Source organism: Microcebus murinus, chromosome 25, assembly GCF_040939455.1.
Source record: "Microcebus murinus isolate Inina chromosome 25, M.murinus_Inina_mat1.0, whole genome shotgun sequence".
Taxonomy (NCBI): domain Eukaryota; kingdom Metazoa; phylum Chordata; class Mammalia; order Primates; family Cheirogaleidae; genus Microcebus; species Microcebus murinus.
The window spans coordinates 693,629-715,320 of record NC_134128.1 but is presented as its reverse complement, the minus strand read 5'-3'; the positions used below and the strand labels follow the sequence as shown (position 1 = coordinate 715,320).

Sequence of the window (21,692 nt, the reverse complement as noted above, 5' to 3'; positions counted from 1 at the left end):
CAAGTTTACTATCAAGATTCTACCATGGTAAATAAAAAGGAAACTTCAAGGCAGGTAATAAGAAGGTAACTGCAACTAAAATCTTCATTTTCGAAACTGTCAGATCAGAGAGAAGGGATTTTAATGTAAAAATTGTAAAAAAGAATAATTGACTTTGATCTTACATGATTTATTTACTTCTATTTTGATCTTACCTCTTCTATTTACTTCAAGTGGAAAAAAAGAGATGACTTTTCAGGAACTTAATATTAGAAGTTAACTTAGAGGTTTATTAGATTCTGAGTGTGATAACATATAAACTATCCAGAGTAAAAATAAATATTTCTAGTTTTTACAACGGAAGACTTAAAAAAGACTACTTCAGATTGTTTCATTTACCATATGAATTATAAGCCTTTTAAAGGAAAAGATATGTTTATAAATTCCATAGTATTTAACATTATACTTTGTAAGTTTGCAAGTATTTGATGAATAAGTCATCTTGTAAGTCAACAAGTATACAAGCACTTTAACCACAGCATTATAAAACACACTACTGTGGAAAGGCCATTACATTTTCTCTGACTTAAAATTTGGGCTTATTAAAATGTTTCATGTCCTTTCCATAAACCATAGCTTAAATCCTACTTTATTAGCCTCACTCCAAAAGCTCAAAGGCCAAAAAACCCCAAACAGGTACTTGATTACCATTTTAGAATACAAAGTTATCATTGAGTACCTAGTTTTTTCCAGAACTATTTGAACATTAATTCAAGAAACATTTGTGCCAGAACTATATTAAGCCTTCAAGATAACAACACTGGTTTTGCTTTCAAAGAGCTTGTAGCGTAGAAAAGCAAACAATCATATAAATGAATTTGTCTTCTAAAAGTTCCAGTGCTATGACACGACTTGGAAAGGGAAAGAAAGGCTTCATAAAAGTTGTCAGCAAACAAGAGTTTGTTGAGTGAATACAGGAAAAGGAAAAACATCTAGGGTCAAGAGGGGCAGTGTAAGTAAAGGCAAAAGCGAGAAACGGCATGGTCCACTAAAAGAACATTAAGTACAGTTAAGGAGTTCGGTTCTCTGAGCAGAGGGCTTGTGGTAGCTCGCCTCCAGGATGGTACCCAATGTTCCCTGCCTCTCTGGTATTCAAACCTTTAGGTAGTCTCCTCCCATTCTGTACCAGAGTTTGTCTGTGTGAACAACAGCATATGGCAGAGGTGATGGCATGTTGCTTTGAAGATTAGGTTATGAGAAACTGCAGCTTCGTCTTAGGTGCACTCACTTGGCACATAATCTCGTTAGCTCCATGGGAAGCCAGAAGTCTCACTGTGAAGACATGCAGGTAGTCACTGCAGAGGCCCGCATGGTGACGAGGAACAGAATCCTCCAGCCAGCACTGTGGTGGGCCTGGAAGCGTGGTTGCAGTTTTCCTGCAGACTGAGCCAGAAGCACCCAGTAGAGCTGCTCCTGGATTCCTGATCCTCAGAAACTATGAGATTATAAATGTTTATTGTTTTAAACTGCTAAATTTTGGATGATTAATTACATAGTAACAGATAACTAACACATATGTTGGTACTGAGAGTCCACACTGCCATAACAAAAAACTAAAATGTTGGATTGGCTTTGGGACTAGAAGGTGAGCTTTGAGGATAGAATTAGTGAAGAGGCTGTTAATAAGAGCCTAATGGTGTTTCATTAGGTTACAGGTGAGGGCAGAAAAGTGAGATCCATGGTTTGGGGAAACTAGAGGAAAGGTTATTCTTGTTAGGAAGGGGCAGAAGTTTAATAACACTGTCACCTGTAGTTATGTAAAAAGTGGAAAATTTACCTAATGAACAGGGTAATTTAGCTAAGATTTTTAGCCAGAGATGAAAGGGCTGCCTTGTTTTTTTCTGTTTTATATAGGAAAAAATGAGAAGAAATAAACTCAATCAAAAGCTCTTAGAGAGGAGCCAAAACTTGACGGTTTTGAAAACTTGCAGTCTCTTCAAATTGCAAACAATGCTAAAATTTAGAAATAGATTCTGAGACAAGATCAAATCCAGGACACTGCCAGAAAAACATGGTCCAAAAATTAAGCCAAGGAGTAGCTATAAAATCTGCTGTTAAGGCCTCAGAAATAGCAAAGACAGTACCTCAGAATACAAAAAACCTGCTAAAGAGAATTATGTGCTTCACACATTGTCTCAATCAAATAATAGAGTTTTTGGGAAGCTTAAGAGTGTTGCCTCTCAGCAGAAATTCAAGGCAGTAAAGGACTTATCCCAAAGAAATTTATGCATATGGCTTTGAATTAATGGATGGACCCCACTAAGATTCACAGAAGATCCACACAATGTTTTTAAAATAATTATTTATGCAGAAACATTGCCAGCTTGAACTGAAAGAGACAAGAGCTAGTATAAAATCAAAAGAGGACTCCAGAGGCCCAGACTTTTGGCAGGAAGCAGGCTAAGAAAACTACTCAGCTGCAAGCATGTGTCACCTTTCAGGAAAATGAGTGAGTCAGAAGGCAGAACCAAATGCCCAAAGGGCAAAGCTGAGAGCCAGGGGTAAATTATACCTAGGAATTAAGAACCAACCAAGGAACTTTTAATATTTGCCTGATTGGATTTCACAACGGTTATGGACCAGGGACTCTGTTGTGCCTATCATTCCTTACTACCACTGACCCCCTGGGACAGGAATGTTTTATAGCAGTTATCTGAAGCCTGACCCAAGATTGTATGTTGGGTATATAGTGGTGGTGGGACAGATAACATCTCTCTTTAGCTTTACAGGTCAACAGAAATTGTACTTGGGAAGCTGTACTTTAGGAAACACATTCAAGATGCCTCAACTATACCTGAATTTAGTTTAGATGAAAGTCTGGACTGTGAGCTGATACTGTAAAAGGGATGAGACTTTTGGGGGCTTTGGGAAGGGGTGAGAATAGTTTGCAGGTGAGAAGGATGTAAATCTTTAGGAGCCAGAAGGACAACAGTGGTACACAGCCTCCAGTGATCTCTACTTTACTGGCACACACAGCCTTGTGCAGTCCCCTCCTACATTTACCAGGGTTGATCTAAGTGGCGAACAACATATGACAGAAGTGATACTAAGTAACTTCTGAAATGAGAACATAAAAGACCATGGCTTTTGTCTTGTGTGCTCTTTCATTTGGATTTTGCACGCTGGGGGAAGCCAGCTGCCATACTGTGAAGACGCTGACACAGGCAATAGAGAAACCCATGTAATAATGAACAGAAGACTCTATCCAGCAGGCAAGGAATTGAGCCTTGCTGACAACCATGTGAATGAGCTTGGAAGGAATTCTCCAGATCCAGTCAAGCCTTTAGAAGATTGCAACCCTAGCCAAAAGCTTTACTGTGACATTGTAAAAGAATCTGGGCCAGTATCACCAAGATACCTAGCCCTCAGAAACCAAAATAACTGTTTGCTGGTTTAAGCTGCTAAATTTGGGGGTAATTTGTTATGCAGCAATAACTAATACAGGGTTTAAAGGAGGGAAAAGACTGGAAATAGAGACAGAGGCTACATGATACAGGGCTCAGTAAACTCTTTTTGCATTTTGTTCTATCAGAAAAAGAAACAATTTGAGCATTTTAGATATCAAAGTAACAACCAAATCCTTATTTTAGAAAGATCAACCTGAAAACTTTGAAGGGGTTGCAGCTCTGAAAACCAAAAGTAGGGAGACCAGGCAAGAAGCAATTATAAACCATCCTAAGAGGACATCCTAATCTTTAGTAAGAATTCTTAGATTCAAATGCATTAATTTAAGTGACAAGAGTATCCCTGAGAACTTAAAAATCACTAAAATGTACATAACCTTAAAAGGTACAGAAAACTTTTTTTTCCTTTGGGAGATAACAAATCCTTTCAAAACACATTTTATACATCTTAGGCATCCACTGGGAAGCCGAGCATGTATTTAAGTCGAGAAAACAATTTATTTGAGCCGACTTTGTCTAAAGGCCATGTTTTTGGATATTTTGCTTATTACCTTACATTATATCATAAATACAACTAGGTATTTATAAAAAAAAAACACAAATCAATGTTCACTATCAAAACACTCCGAAACCAAGATCACTTTTATGATGGAAATATGTTGAAATCTCTTAAACCTACTTAAAAATTTTTTCTATCCTTCGAGGACTAAAAATGAAACTAAAACAGTAAATTAAAAAGATCTGAGGCCGGGCGCTGTGGCTCACGCCTGTAATCCTAGCTCTTGGGAGGCCGAGGCGGGCGGATTGCTCAAGGTCAGGAGTTCAAAACCAGCCTGAGCAAGAGCGAGACCCCGTCTCTACTATAAATAGAAAGAAATTAATTGGCCAACTGATATATATATAAAAAATTAGCCGGGCATGGTGGCGCATGCCTGTAGTCCCAGCTACTCGGGAGGCTGAGGCAGAAGGATCACTCAAGCCCAGGAGTTTGAGGTTGCTGCGAGCTAGGCTGACGCCACGGCACTCACTCTAGCCTGGACAACAAAGCGAAACTCTGTCTCAAAAAAAAAAAAAAAAAAAAAAGATCTGGGCACTTACTATATGTAAGGGACCACGCTATATACTTTACACAGGATCTTGTTCAACTTTTATACTATGCTTAAAGAGGACTGGGGTAGTAGCACAACCAGAACTTTAATGGAGTCTAACTTCGTAGCTTATGTGCTGAACCCAGTGGAACAGCTGCCTCCAACCCTATCAGACTCAATGTTCCTTCTTTCAAATTCCCTTCACTATCCTACTTATGTATACATTTTTTCAAATAATCAATCCTAGGACCTAACAGCAAAATAAAGGAGAAATGAAAAGAATTTCTAATAAAATATGCATTCTAACATATAAATGCTTGAGGTATCTACTCTGGAAAACAAAATGAAGTAATCACAGATACTTACATGTCTACAGAGAATCACTGTGAATATAACAACTAAAAAGCCAGACTTTTTACAGGTGTGTACTATTGTTGATTCAAATACCACAAATGGTGCTGATGAAGGGATTTTCAAATCATAATAACACCTGCAAAAATTCTGAACAAAAAATTACATTCCTTTATATACCAGTTGCATTCCTGGAAAATTCAGAGTATATCAAAGCTGTACAAAAAACACTTCACACATAAAATGGGATTAGGCCCTAGATTTAGATAATCTCTTAATGGAAATTTCATCTGTTGGAATGCTCTATGGCTGCGGTTCCCAACCCCAGTACCAGTCCCTGGCCTGTTAGGAAGCAGGCAGTGCAACACTGCCTGAATTCCTCCCCTGCCAACACCTCCTCCACTCCCCCACCGCTGCCACCCGGCTGTGGAAAAATTGTCTTCTGTAAAACTTAGGAACCAGGCTGGTGAGCAGCAGGTGAGGAACAAGTGAAGTTTCATCTGTATTTACAGATGCTCCCCATTGCTCACATCACTGCCTGACCACCCACTCCCAACCCCCACCCCGTGGAGAAACTGTCTTCTGTGGAACTGGTCCCTGGTGCCAAAAAGGTTGGGGGCCCCTGATCTATGGGATAGTCAAAAGTCTTTTTGTGGGACTGTTTTTTTAAGGTGGGACTTACATCATTCTAGGCCCTCTCCTATTAGATGGCAATAGCATCCCTTAACAACTGTGCCAATCAAAAGCACCCCCACAAATTTTTGGAATGTCAGGGTGGGAGAATGGTATGAAAATAATTACAGAGGAAAAATGAGGTACCAGATATTCAATAATAACCCTTACAGGTTGACTTTCTGAGTCCTGAAACAAGTGTTTTAGTCCTTTGTAAAGATATTTATACAACTGTGCAGCAGGAATGATAGGACTCCTTGGAGTTCAAGGGGCCACTAATCTCTACCTAGTGGAGCTGCCCTTCTGTCAGGCTATCACACCATTTCTAGCTGCAAGAATGGTCCCTTATGGCTCAGAACATCTAGTAGGAGGGTTATCTTGAATTGTTTGCTCATCTGAGATGGCTGGATAAATCTCATCATTCTTTGTATCCATTACCAACAGAGTCCAAGACTTAACAGCAAAATCTGACCTAATCTTCCACCTTCTCAAACTCTTCTACTTTGTTCTCTAAAGACATAAAATAAACCCCTCTTTATACTCAGTCTCAACTTCTTTCAAGGTCACCTCATCTTGTCCCAAATGAAGCCTGGCAGTGACTACCAGAAACAGCCCTTTCAAGAAGCCGCTGTTTATTTTTCCACATCCTACATACTTATAGATGGCGTAAATATTCATCCTTCTTGCTTCCTATTGCCCAGTTCTAACCATTTCTTCTTTGTTGTCCTTAAAAAAACCCCACAAACCCTCAGAAGCTCATACCATCACTTTCTCCCTGAAGCTCTCATATACATTATGCGGGTCACAGTCACAGAGCTCACTGTCTTCTCAACTAACACACTTCTGGCATCATTCTAATAACAATACTTATGTGGATAATAATCTAATACCATGACCTGCTCACCCACACTGACCTTTTCCTCCACTCCATCTCAGCTACCACTCCTGTGGTTATACTGTAGATCAGGCGTCCTCAAACTACGGCCCGTGAGCCACATGGGGGCTGCCTAGCACATTTATCCGGCCCTCCAGGTGTTTTTGCTGTCACTTCCTGTTCTGCTTAGCAGCTGACTCGTCCCGAGCCCACAGTGCGCACTCTCCAACGGTCTGAGGGACAGTGAACTGGCCCCCTGTTTAAAAAGTTTGAGGACCCCTGCTGTAGATCATGCCTTCACTAATAATCAAGCCTCCTCTGAAATCTAAATTCAAGCACTCCACTCCTTTAACCACCACTCATGACTTGGTTTCCTTTATCCCAGCACTCTCAATGTGACAAATCAATTCCACCAGGCTCCCACTGCACTGAGTCCTGCTACTTTCCCACTATTCCTCAGCTCCCAGATGCATTTTCTCCCTGCTTACCCAGTTTAGATGCCATGGTCCATCACAATATTCCACCTCACAAATACTTTTAATTCCTTCATCCCTCTCTTCCTACTATGTACTTGCTGGGCAAATCTCGACCCTTGATAAACCCTATCTACCTACTTTGTGCTGGAACTCAAGTTCAATGCTATTGCCCAAGTAAGCTGACTGGTCTCACTTTAAATGATCACAAATATTGGGCCCTTGGCAGGTCCATCAATCCTTCTACCTTTCTCTAAGTTAGCTTTCCCACACCCACCTTCATCTCTCTTAAGGTTCCCCCCTCACTCTGAGGTGATGATCTCAACACATACTTCATAGAGAAAATAGAATCTTAGGATGAAGTACCTCATCTTTCATTACCAACTGTAACAACTGACATGCATCTTTTCTCATATATCTGCCTTTCTAATTTTTAAAAATGAAAGAAGTATTCTTGTTCTAATTAATAACCAATATCTCCATGAAACTGATCCAGGAGAGAGACAGGAAATAGTTATTAGGAGCAAGGTCCTTGAGTAGGAGAAGGGATGAGATTATTTCATCCTTTTTAATGAAATCAATCTACTAGTTCTAACAATTTACTTTTATTTATAACTTTTTTTTTTTTTTGAGACAGAGTCTTGCTCTGTTGCCCCGGCTGGAGTGCCGTGGCATCAGCCTAGCTCACCTCACACTCCTGGGCTCAGGCGATATTTCTGCCTCAGCCTTCAAAGTAGCTGGGACTATAGGCATGCACCACCATGCCTGGCTAATTTTTTCTCTATATATTTTTAGTTGTTTAGCTAATTTCTTTCTATTTTTTAGTAGAGATGGGATCTCACTCTTGGTTCAGGCTGGTCTTGAACTCCTGAGCTCAAATGATCCTCCCGCCTCAGCCTCCCAGAGCGCTAGGATTACAGGCGTGAGCCACCTCGTCCAGCAACTTCAACACTTTTTATCTATTAATTCTATTACCTGGGTTATTTCTATGCCTCGGTTGATTAATTTCTTTCCTAATTATGGGTCCTATTTATTTTCCAGCTTCTTTGCATGCCTGGACGTTTTTGATTGGATGCCAAACACTGTTTTATGTTGTAGGATCTTTTAATATTCCTTTAAACATTTATGGCCTTTGTTCTGGTACACAATGAAGTTACTTCAAATTTAGTTTGATTCTTTTGAGGCTTGTGTTCAATCTTTGTTATGGCATGTCCAGAACAGTCTTTAGTCTAGAACTAACTTAGACTCACTACTAAGACAGTGACTTGATGTCCTGTGTATTATGAGGCCTTTCCATTCTGGCTAGTGGGGATATAACATGGTCTCAAGTCCTGTGAGCTTCCAAAACTATTCCCCCTCCTATTTATTTCCAGTTGCTTTTCCTGTAGACTTGGAAATTTTCTCATAGGCTCAGATAAATTTTCAATGAGAGTCTCAATGGGATCCCGGTGTAGATCTCTGGAGTTATTTTTCTGTGCAGCTCTAGTACTCTGCCATGAAGTCACTTTATCCCTCCAAACTCTGGATTATGTCTTTTCAACTCAAGGAGCTGCCAGGTTCTGTTTGAGATCTCCCCACCCTGTGCTGCAATCTGAAAATTCTCAAGGCAGTGAAGGGGGGCAATCTAGGGGGCGTGCCTTCATTTGTTTCCCTCATTTGTGTCTGCTGGAACTTTGTAACTAATTTTTAAAAGAAATCATTTGTTGATCTGGCAGCCCCCTGCAGCTACCGCCCTGTTTTTTCTGCTCTCTTTCATAGCAGAGCTTTTCTAAAAAGTCAACAATACTTGCTATATCCCTCCTTTCCACCTTCTATTATTTCTTTTCCTCCAACTGGGTTTTCCTTCCCACCATTCCACCAAAGTAGGCCAACGGCATGCATCCGATCCAATCAAACAGTTACTTTCCCATTTTCATCTTCTCAGTGGACACAGTTAACCAATACCCTCCCTTCTTGAGATGTTTTATCCTCATTTTCTTATTGTCTAATAGCTGCTCCTCTACCCGAAACCCAGAGCATAGCTTTAAATACCATCCATATCCTAAACACTTTTAAGTTTATAGTACCAACTCATGACTTCCAAATTATATACTTCTGGCACAAATTGTTCTAATGTACTACATCCTCACATATTCAATTAAATAAAAGGCATTTCAAACTGCACAAGTCTATCCGTTCTAATTTTCACTTTCTCTTTAAGTGGCCCCAGGCATCTATCCAGCTGCTCAGGCTAAAAATCAGAGGCTCCCTCTCGGATCCTCTCCCTCCATCTAGTACATTCAGATCCCATCAGCAAGTTCTGTTGGTTCTGCCTTCAAAGTATATTTGCAACCCATCCATTTCTCTTCATTCCTACTACCACCACCCCATTTAAAGCCACCATCATCACTCTTGCCCAGTATGACTCATCTCTACATGGTAGCCAGAATAATCTTGAAAAAACATTAAATCAGATTATGTCACTCACTTACCTGAAACTCTCTAATGGCTTACTTCATTTCAGAACAATCCGTAGTCCTTACAGTCGCCTGCAATACCCTACCTGATCCAGATCCCTGAATACCTACGGGTTCCTCATCTCACGATATGTAACCCTTTGCTCTCTCTGCTATAGTCACACTGGTTTTCTTTCTGTTTCTACCTCAGGCTCCGTGTACCTTTTGGTCTATCTGCTGTAATGTTCTTCAGCCAGACTTTCACAGGTTGGCTCATTCCCACCAGGCAAATTTCCTTGAACACCTATGCAAAGAAACTTATCTTCCTCCCTCCACCTGAAATTCTGTATTATCTTGTTCTGCTGCCACATAAGAATCATGATGTATTTTTACTTTTATTAATTTATTTTTTGTCTGTGTTCTCGTCACAATTCAGTCATTCCATTAAACAAATATGGAACACGTACTACATGCCAGGCACTATTAATATTTCAGGTGCTGAAAACACATCTGCGAATACAGCAGACAAAAATTTTTACCCTCATAGAGCCCACAGTCTAGAGGTAAGATCCACAAAACAACTGCAGTTTGTTATTGTTGTATCCATAGGGCCTCCCAGGACCTGGCTCATAGCAAATATGGGATATTTGCTACAAAAGTGAATAAAAATGGATTTATCTATATTTTCTCAGTCTTTGTATTAATATACCTCACCTCAGATACTGCTACTTAGCTATCAGAACAATGATCAGATTCTTGTTTTAGACTTCAAAACAGTCATATTTACACGGTTTCACCTTCAGACTCTATTACCTTATAGAATTCTGGCTCTATTCTCAAATCCTCACAACAATAAAAGCATCCTAACTACTATACCCATTTATCCTGGAAGTCCTTTAGAGGCTGGCTTTCAGAACTTGAGCTGCCTAAAATGGAAGCAACTATCCATGCACTGACTACTTTTACTTCTGTATATGTTATGTTTGTATAATATGCAAATGAAGGCTTTAATTCATTTAATAACTATTCTCTAAACGCATAAAATTCATTTGGAAACAAATTTACTGGCAACACAATATACTCATTAAAACAGGAAACTATCATAGGCCTACTTCTTCATTTTAGTTAAGAAAACCTGGGTATGAGGGAGCACCCATTTACACCCACACAACACCATAGGCTAGAGTAGGCAACTCCCAGTGAGATACTTTTTCCAATTAATGATGATGACCCAAATTTAAAGACTCAGTGTTTCACGACTATTAACTCTTTTGAGAGAAAACATGTCTAACACTTTTATGTCAGACAACCCCAAATTCAAGGGATTATATAAATGTTAAGTTATTTTGAGCACTAACAAAACGCCATTATAAAATATAAAAATTCAATTAGTGTTTGGTAACAATAAAATTCATCTGTGCATCACTTCTACATATATTGCCTTATTGACTCCTCAGAGTTACATCACAAGGTAGGTCAGAGACAACACTTGAAGACACAAAAGTTCACTCAGTGAGATTAAGGGACTGCAAAGGACACAAAGTCAAGGCACATTTTCTCAGAGGATATACAACTGCTAGTTAGGATTATAAACTATCAAAATAATTCATTCCAATATATAAAAAGATTGGAACCTATATTAAGCCATCCACAAGACATTTTAAACTTCAGGTTTTCTTTGCCCCTGGATTCATTCTAAGACCACATCCCATTTTTTCAGCCAGTACTTGTCACACTGAGGGAAATTCAATCAAAATGATTTGCTTTATTAATCTCTTGCAAAATTCAGCAATGCACATCCAAAGCTGAACCAAACTTTTTAAAGATAACCTCCATTACAGCAAATAGTTCAGGAAGGGTTTTAACTTCTAAAGAAGTTAATACATTTACATTAATCAAAGCTACAACTCAGATAATGTGTCATAGATTTACTAAGCACAGCAAGTTTATTTTTGTTTTTCAGCTACCTACAACAGCCCTACTAGTGGATAAAAGTCACTTTGTGTAAAAGTGCAAGGTTGGGTGTCCACTATATTTAACATACTGTAATAGTTCAAAATCACTACCTATAATTACAGCCTTTAAGTTAATAAATCTGGTCAAAAAAGATTTGCTGAAGTTTATAAATGTGCTAAATGAAAGACACCATCAAGTAATAAATTGGAAGCAATTCTAGCAAGCTGTTTAAAACAACTGGATCCTCTTTCTCATTGATTTCCCCATAATTTGTTTTATTCTGAGAAGTTATATTAATGTTAAATCACACTTTAAGGGTGCACCAGTTTACTTCATAATACACACTCTAGTTCTGTCTCTAAAAGTACTTCGCACTTTCATACCCCTTTTGCACATAGAGACAATTCATTTTCTTCCCAAATTACAATATAAAACTCTGATTTCCTTGTGGGTTCTCTTCTAAGAAGCAGAATCACAAAATATACCACTATTCCATGGTATCATCACTCCTTTTAAAATGCTATCCTCTGCTTTTATAACTGCTGGTAACAGTTAAGCACCCTTAACTTTCCAGGAAAACAGAGTCATAAATGCAGTCAGAATCCACACCTTCATATATATAAAAAGAACTCTTGCCATTATTTACTAAGGGCTTAAAGACATGGCCATATGCAGGTGTGTGTAAGTATGTATGTCTTACATGTTTCTTTACCATTACTACTACTAAATATCATAACACAGTAGAATGCAAAATATAAAACTAAAACCTAGTCATTTTTAACAGGAGTGGTTGGCATAACATTTAATCCTGTTCACAAATTCATGAACCTTTAAGCATAGCTTTTTATCTTGTTTACAAAATTTAAACTACCCTCTATTTAGATGGTACTTTTCATTAAGTCCTATTGATTAACAGAACGAAAACGTAGTTCAGTACAAAGTCTGATCATAGAGCACCCACAAACACCATTAGATACATGAGCCCATCAGTTATTATTACTGTTGTTTTATAAGGAAATGAAGTCTAAGTATAAACTAATCCAAAATTTTAAATGTCAAACTGTACACTGAAAGAAGTTTACTAACATTTTAGGCATGTAAGCACTTAAATTTTCAAGAGATCCCTTTTGGATTTAAGAATCTGACTCTTCCTGAATTGCCAATATCCTTTTTCAGTTATCCTCCTCCTATTAAGTATATTTAATAATTGCCAAATTTAAAAAGAACCAAAATAACTGTTTGAAATTGCTAGGATTGTAATCGTGAGCTTTTGTCCTCAAGATATAATATCTCAAGATATTACCAATATCTTGAGAAAGTGATGGCAAGTATGAACCCTAAAACGTATCAACATTTTATAGGCATACTGTGGGAATTCAGCAACTTCCAGAATCATTTTCATGTAACCTTCAGAACCCCAGATCAGAAGCTTCTACTCAAAAATACCTTTGGAGAGGGTAAAAGCTGAAATTAGATTTTGTTAATACTTCTCAATTGATTTTTATCTCGACTGCTTGCTACTTAAGGCAAAACCTCCAAATACTCCCAATTTCTAATTCAAACTATCTGTAGTTTGCTGAACTTTGCTTTTATTAAAATTGAGATTCACATATTTCTCTTCACTTCCAAGACAGTGGATAATAGAATTGAGAAATCTAGATTGATTTTTACAGCTCCAGATAGAAGGGCTAAAAATCTTGGTTTAAAATAGTAAAGGTAAGAAAAATTTTTACAAAGTTAATTTCTTTCAAAAGATGAGAAATCAAACTTCTAAGCTTAAAGTGACTTAAGCTTATTTTTAAACTGAAAAGATTCTTTTAAGTTTTGAAAAAGTATACATATCAGGGATATGAACATATTTCTAATTTCCCTCTAATTAAACACAAAAAACTCCTCCTGTCCACTTTATAAATAGTTCTTAACTTGGACTTAATAATACTGTCTATACTGGGCCAGTAATGAAGGAGAGAAAGGTGGGAGTATAAAACAATTTTGTCTGGTTAGAACCCCATAAAACCAAGGCACTGCTGGATTATGGTGGTCAGACCCTACTCCTAACAGTCTCAAAGATGACTGTGTGGGTAATATCAACATGGTATCACCATTAACATCTTAATTACATCTAATACCCTACCCAAACCAGTCTAGGTAACAGAAAATGAAAGGTTAAGTCGCCACCCCTCATAAAAAGGTGCCTCACTCCCTAGACAATATGATGAAAAGTTAACCTATCTGGGAACAAGTAGCTCCAATTTGTTAAATATCACTTTAAAACCAACTTTCTACAAATGTCTATCCTAAAGTGATGTTTCCATAAAGGAGAACTACAACACATAAATCTCCAATTTTAATCAAAACAAATCAATTTTAATCAAAAAATTGGTACTACTAATCCTTTGGTAAGTTGCCCTTTTAATTAAATGTGAAGCTGTAGTGCTAAATTTAAGATTATAAAAATAATAAAATTATAATGTTAAACTCAGAAATGTTAAAATATTTATAATGGGACATCTGTCTCCCTAACCACTTGTTTAAATCTCTATCTTTTTTAACCCCCAAAGGAATTCATTCATTGCAGAGTTGATAGTCTATTCCCTATGATTTAAAAATTTTATCTGTAATTCATTAAATACAAAGCTTTCATGATCAGAATTAGCTGGCTGCAACAAATTACTTTTTGTAAATTTACTCCCTAACATCTATGACTGGGTCAAATCCAGAGTTACTTTTCAGTCCTACTACAATAACAAAAAAGTAACTAAGTTCTAGAGCTGAGTAACACTTTTTACCTCCAAATTATTTCTTTTTTTTTTGGGGGGGGATGCCTTCTACTTAAAGTTGTTTCTTAAAAATTAAGAAACATGCCTAATTAGGCCAATGTGTTTTACAGCTTATAGTATTAAAATTGATTAAATGGAGCTATATTAATAATAGTTATTTCCCTGGTGTTAAAAGACCTAGATTTCCGTCAAGTTTACCACAGAAACAAAATATAACAGGTGTATTTTACATGACAATTTTACAGATTTAATCATAAATGCTTTCTTAAGGAAGTGGTGTATAAGAAACTATACTCATCTACATCTTCCCCCATCTTTCATGACCAAGATTATATACTTTTTTCTAAGACAGACAGTTGATTCAGGTTCTAGGTTACTATGACCTAAGAGGGTAACCACTAATTAATATGACTCATAGCTAATGTGTCAATCAAAGGCAGAAGTTTGTTTTAATCCTTCCTCTTTATTAGAAGTACACAATGCTTCAACAATTCAATTTGTGTTTTTCGATGGTTAATTCAATTCAGTTACCTTTATTTATATTTAGTTATACATTTTCAATATTATATAATATGGTACTTTCAATATTGTGACTTATACAACTTACTGCTACTAGCATGAACCACAGGATTGTAGAACAGTTTGTTTACCAGGTACTTCTTACATTCTTCTATCAAATTCAGTATCTATTCTTGAGGTCTATGCTTCTCTGATCATACATAATTTTGGTTGAATGTGAAGTGGAAAATTCTAAACAGATGAAGTACAAAGGTAATCTGAATGTAAAAAAAACTTCTGTGTTCCTCAAAAATAGGGACTCCACATATTAAAAACTGACAGCCATTACACTATAAAATGTCAACATTATTTCATTGATAGTTTAGTTGAGCTCAGCTCAACTAAATTTTATATTGTAACTCTTAGTACTATCCAAAGTATTCACAGAAGACTTAACTAAATTTCTGAAGTGTACTGTAGTGCTGCCTTGCTTTAACCAAGATTTTCCCCTTCCTCCGCTCCACAAGAACTACAAATTAATTTCCAGGGCAGGGTAAAACCAACACCCCAACTTTAAAGTATTATCTGTAAAACTTATAAACAGAAACAAAAATAAAACCAAAAGACAAGATTCTGCAGTCACAAGCACTTTAATTTTTAAAAACAAATCACTTATTTAAAAATAAACAAATGGCACCATTCTAATCTAAAGTTGATACAAGTAAAATAAATTGAAAGGTACTGTCTCATAGCTGATGAGCTGAAAAGTCAGTACCTCACTAGACAATCTCAACTACTACATACACTTAGCTTATCTGTAAAGTTAGATTTAAAACACTACTCTCAAAACATTCCACTGTCACAGCTATTTTACTTTAAAAGGTTAAACAACCCAAACAGTTTAAACAGTTTTATTTTCGAAAACATTACAGAGCAACATTTCTACATTAAAAATCTTACAGTACCGACAGAAGTATTACAGAATTTTCCACAACAAAATTGTAGCACACAAATCCACGCGACTCCTTGAACTGTCAATACACTGCACCCTGTTTAAATGGCTGTACCTGAAAACCAAGGTATGCAATTCCTTATGGTTAGAAGTCATCAAGTTATGACTGTCAAGGATCTGGGAGAAATGAGAGGAAGATACTATTATCCTTGTGTCTGTCTGAACCCAACTTCCAACAAGGTAAAGCCACAGCTATGATAACATGTCTATTAGCTGTAAACGGTCATTTAAATATTGAAACCCACCCAATTTAGACATCTCAATGTTAAGATTTCTATGAATAAAAATCCACTTCAGTTCAGTTATAAGAAAAGACCCTTTTTTGGAATTTACATCTTATAAAATTAAGTCCAATCTTTTCGCTCCCTATGTTGAGAGACCAGAAAGCATGCAAACTTAAATTTTACAAAAAAAAAAAATAAATAAAAATAAAAAATAACGTTACAGACTTAAGAAGAGCCACATACTCCAAACAAATCTGCAACCTAGTCTCACAGGCCCAAAGAGCAAGTCAGGGAGAGCAGCTTATCATCCTCCGCGGAGGGCGGGACGCTCACGTCCCAGAAAGAGGGTATTGCGAGTAAGTCTCATCTTCCACGAAAGTCGTCCGGGCCGACGCGCGGCACTCTCGGCATTTCCTCGCAGAGCGGGGAGAAAATAAGCCTCACAGACCTGCAGTCAACGTTAAACACTACATGCCCTTCTGAGGCTCCACGTGGGGGCTGCATGGAGCCCAGCAAGCTTTCCAGGCCACCGGGAAGTCGAATTCCCCGACTGCGCACAGAACCGGCGCTCCCGGTGCGGAGGCCGTGGTGGCCCTAGAGCGCCACCCAGCGGCTTGAGGAGGGGCCTGCAGGCGGCCCTCCCCGGCTCCCGGCTCGCCGCACCCCCACCGCCACCCAGCCAGTTCCCCTCCGGATGCACAAGGCCCAGCCCAAGAACTAAGACCACAAAATGGCTGCCGGCAGCTTCGTCACGTGACCCCTTTGTGCCTTTCGGGCCCCCGAACTCCGCGGGACCCGGGTACAAGGGGTCGGGGTCGGCCGGTGGCCTTCCCAGGGGCCCCGCCGGGCCGCGGCGGCCGGGGGTCGAGGCCGGGGGAGGCGGGGTATAAGCTCGGCCGGCGACCGAGAGTCGGCGGCGAGGAGAAGATGGCGGCCATTTTGTGTGGGTATGCTGCTCCGCCGCCGCCGCAGGCAGCAGAGGGAGCGGGGCCTGACGGTGGGTCGGACAGGGGAGTTAACACGTACCGACTCCTCTTCCTTCTCCATTCCGGTGGGCATCTGCGGCACGGCCCGGTTTATCGAGGCGTATTCGTGCAGGTCGGGCAGATCCTCACAGCGGAAAACCGGCAGCGGCTTCGAGGCGTCTAGCGCCCGCGCCCGAAACGACAGTTTACTCATCTCAGGCGCAGCAGATACCTCTCCGCTCTGGGGAAACGGCCCCGGCCAGCGGGATCATGGAGAACAGGGGGTTCGGTCCCCACTCGCCTACCGCTGCCGGGGACTTGAGGGGCGGAGCTCAGAGCCCGCCGTCCGGGCACTAACACCAGCCGGGAGGATGGGAGGCTGTGCCGCTCCGCTCCTCTCTCGCTCGCTCTCTTCAATACGCCATGGCCAACATGGCGGACATTAAAACTCCACTGTGCGCTCTTCAGCCAACCCCAGCCATTCCCCACACTGCATCGCGCAGCGGCGCGGGCACGCGGGGGGGGGAGCGCGGGCTCGAGGCCGGCGCCGGCACGGAGCGCGCGTCCCGCCAACCCCCGGCACCCGCCGGCCTCGCTCCCCGCGCCTGGCTGCTCGGGGCCCCCGCCCTCCGCGGGCCCGGGGGCGGACCGGCCGGCCTGGGCGCTCGGACGCCGAGAGCCGGATTCTCGGCCGTCCTCTGCCTCGGGCGCACTCTCACTTTCTCTCGCTGGCTCCCTCCCAGAGCCGTCCTCTGACGGGCGAAGGTGCAGGGAAACTCCCCGCGCACGCCGGCTTCCGAAAGGCAGCAGGGGAGATCTTCAGACGGTGCTTCTGCCCCGGGTCGGCGGGCTCAGGCACCCGTGTCACCCCGCGCCCGGCGCTCGGTCCCGCCGGCAGCCGGGACTCCTGGAGGCGCCGCCGGCAGCGGGAGGGGCGAATGCACAGCTTAGGTGCCGGCGCGTGAGGTCTTGGCAAATGCCAGCGACGTCGGGGCAGACGGTGCTCTGGGTAAACTTGTACCAGCAATTATTTTTATGTCTGATGAAACTTTGGGTTATAGTATTTGATAGGCTGCGCACCAAATCATTGATCCTTTTTCCACCCATTGGGCTCAGTATAAATGGTAGGCATCCTATTCTGCTCCAAAGTAGTATTTTTTTGAAATACTGCATATATTTTTTAAAATCCTGCATTTTTTATCACCACAAATTTATTCTTTTATAATAATTGAAGGAAAGGAAATTATTACCGGACACTGAAATAATTCAGGAAAAACATTTAAAGCAAGATATACTTCAAAATTTTAAAGCCAGTTCTTTATATCTAACTTATGATTTTGTACTGAAGGAAAATGTTGCTTTGAAGCCATACTTATTATCATTCGTTCTCTGAAAAACTTTATAAAATTGAATCATTTGAAGATCTGTAGTACGCCCACCAAACAACAACAAAAAGGCAAAGCTGCATTATTAGACAAGATCTAGATAGATAAGACAGACTACTGACATTTGGTTTATATTACACGTAAAAATGGGCATCCAGAGAGAGAGATCTCTTTTCAGTAGGGTATTTTAAAAATCGGAAAGATTGTTGGGGTGGGTTTCATAAGTTTGGTAGCAAAATTGCAAATGTTCACTAAGATACACAAATGTTTTGTCAGTCTGCTTTTTACCGTAGAGCCTATAAGGTAAAAATAATCGCTATTCTTAAAAACTGGGCTTGATATGAGCCGTCATTAACTTAGAGCAGTATATAGGCAAACTGCTATCTTCTAGGTTGGTTTAGGTACACTCCACCAGTGGGGAGAAGACAACGAGAGCATAGATGGCAATCCTTCAAAATTATTTTAAAACTACATTATTGACAACATAACGCAGAGGGACTTTTTCACCTACGTTTCCTGTACTGAGCCCATGCTGTACTGAGCCTTCATAGCCTTCCACATCTGCTGCTGGTTACTTGCCACCGATAGGGCTGCTGGAGGAGCTTACCCAGTGGGGAGAAGGACCTGTGAATGGTACCTGTCACACCGTGAGGTAAAATGTTATGATGAAAGCCTCAGCTATTGTGGGAACAAGCAGGAGTGGCACCTAACTCAGGGAAGTAGCTCTCATGAAATAGTCAGGGAAGGCTTTTTGGAGGAGATGATATCTGAGAAAAAATTATATGTAGGATAAGTATGGGTTAACTTTGCAAAAAAAAAAAAAAAAAAAAAGAAGAAGAAGACGACGAAGGGAAGAAAGATACCCATGCTAGCACGGGCAGCATGTGCAAAGACTCAGAGCCATCAGAGAGCATGTCACATTCTGGGAACTTCAAAAACTGCCAGCTTCACTGTGGAATATGACACCTATCTAGCCAAGTTTAACAGTTCTGAAAATGGCAGAATAATGGTCCTCAGTATAATGGTCCTCTCCAGCTTACAATGTTAGAATCTCAAAAATCCTAGTAGTAAAATTTGTAATTAGGGAACCTAAGATTTTATAGAACAAAATAGGGTTTTAAGTCATGAGTGAACCAAGGAAATGAATATATTCTACCTTCATTAAAATAATAACCAACAGATAACTTATTTCCACATCCTACATTAGTAATGGCACTGTCCAAATAAAATCCTTGTTCTCTAGAGATTCTAAAATCACCTTCCATGGCAAGTTCAGAGATATACTTACAAACTCAGCTTGCCTTTTTGCAGATAATATGGCTGTTAAAAGACATTTTTTTTCTCATCAGTTTTTTTTTTTTTGAGACAGAGTCTTGCTCTATCACCTGGGTTAGAGTGCCTGGGTGTCAGCCTAGCTCACAGCAACCTCAAACTCCTGGCCTCAAGTGATCTCATCAGTTCTTTATTGCTCCTCAATACCCTGGATTTCCACTTCTTGGGTCCTTCTGGGTTCCCAAGGACCCAAAGGCTGGAGTCCCAAGCCTCTCTCATATTCAATTCATTTCTCTCCATCCTAAGAGGCAGAAGTGCAGTAAATGCTCAGGTTTAATTCTCCTCACCTTCCTTCATCCAGCCAGAAAGTTCTTTGAAAAAAAACGGCTAATCCTGCACTGTCTTTCACTTTAATATTCTTTTCCATTCCCAACATAAAGTTTTTTTTCTTTTTCTAAGTATCCCCAACAAAAATGACGTGAAATTCTCAATGTTGCAAAAAAGTGTATATACTAGGGTAAAGATGACCACAAATGGAAACTCTTGTTTGGGAAAGGATTTGCAGTATTTAAGACAGTTTGAATTCATGTCACAAATATGTATGGAATAACTAGATAGTACACAGTACTATCAGTGTAGAGGCTACAAATAAGATACTGATAAATGGATACTCAATTAACCCAAGGACCAGGCAGTGAGATGCAGTGCCATGGGAGTTTAGAGAGACAGTAGTTATTTCCAGCCAGGCTGATCAGACATTGTGGTAAAGGTAGCATGTGATTTGGTCCTAAAGGGTGGCTAAGGTTTCAATTAGTAACAGGAATGAAAAGGAAGAAAAAAGGATATCCATGAGGGAGAGTATCTGTATGAACAAAAAGGGTGGGAGGAAGCAACTAACAGGTGTAATTGAGGATGAGGAGGTTTATTTGGCCAGAGTTCAGTAGGAGACTCCAACAACAATCCACTTAGGGGGCAAAAGTGGTAGAAATGGAGTAGGAGTAGAAAACAGAGAGACAGAGACTCTTTGAGACAGAGTCTCGCTCTGTTGCCCAGGCTAGAGTGCCATAGCATCAGCCTAGCTCACAGCAACCTCAAACTTCTGGGCTCAAGTGATCCTGCTGCCTCAGCCTCCCAAGTTGCTGGGACTACAGGCATGTGCCACCATGCCCAGCTAATTTTTTCTACATATTTTTAGTTGGCCAATTAATTTCTATTTTTAGTAGAGATGGGGGTCTTGTTCTTGGCTCAGGATGGTTTCGAACTCCTGACCTTGAGTAATCTTCTGGCCTCGGCCTCTGAGAGTGCTAAGATTACAGGCGTGAGCCGCTGCACCCGGCCAAGATGTAAGTTTTAATAGTAATAATAATTACTTATAAGATCATCTTGAAATGTGTTGTTTCAAATACAGAATTTCTGCTTAAAGAAACTCACAAAGAAAATGTACCAAATGCAATGGCTCTGACACTACAGTTTGCTATAAATAATAAATTTGAAATATGGCTCTAAATATTAGTGTTTGTCCAATATTTATCCAAGTCTTATTGTTTCTTCTTCAAAATTGTTTCTAGGATTTGCCTCCATATTTCCATTGCCACTGTCTTAAACACAGTCTCAGGTCTTAGCACTTCACTCCTAGAAACAACCTCCAATTCATTAGTCAATTTGCCTTTATATTTATTTACTCATTCCCTCACTAAACCTTTTTAAAGCTCCTACTTTATAGAAATCTGTGTTAACACTCTCCTAGTGGCTAGTGGTAACCAAAAGTGGCTTGTAGAGGCTGTGAGTCCAGCGGGTATGAAGAACACCGTTCTAATTCTGCCCTTCACAGATCTTCATAGTGCATGTCACCAAATCATTGTGCCTAAAACTCTACTTCCATTCTGTATCCTTCCTTCCCCAAGTCATATATTTATAACTGTTCTTTATTTTGTCCATTAGATAAAGCCAATTTTGTTGAGGTGCAGTTGTCAAGGCCTCCTACCATTTTGCCTCACTCTGTCCAACACCGGTTCTCTGCATTGCTTAAGACAAGCTCTTTACTCCCGCTGGCAAGCCTCATCACCGTCTTCAGAAATCAGTATGTCTTTTCTTCCTCCACGTTTTTATTCATTCTTTGCTCTCTATCCTCCCTGTCCAGCCTCAGACTGTCTACTTCTAGCTGCCACAATCTGATCTCATAGGAATGTTTTGAGGATTAAATAAAACAACCTATGTAAAGCATTTAGAATGGTCCCTGACCCACAGTGAACACTCAATAGATG

The 21,692-nt window shown here is 40.0% G+C and overlaps 1 protein-coding gene across 4 annotated transcripts in view; it reads right to left on the bottom strand.

Moving 5' to 3' along the window:
• The window catches only part of EPC1 (enhancer of polycomb 1), a 95,479-nt gene that overhangs the window by 49,800 nt on the left and 23,987 nt on the right, over window positions 1-21,692 (bottom strand). Inside the window, exon 1 of one of the 4 annotated variants that reach the window (XM_012783558.3) lies at window positions 16,833-17,692. The exons of 2 other annotated variants lie outside the window; for them this stretch is intronic. In XM_012783558.3, coding sequence (XP_012639012.1) covers window positions 16,833-16,985 — 153 coding nt within the window. In that variant the 5' untranslated portion in view covers window positions 16,986-17,692. Of the gene's footprint in view, window positions 1-16,832; window positions 17,693-21,692 lie in introns of those variants that run through there. One more of the 4 variants, XM_012783559.2, reaches the window with a different exon arrangement.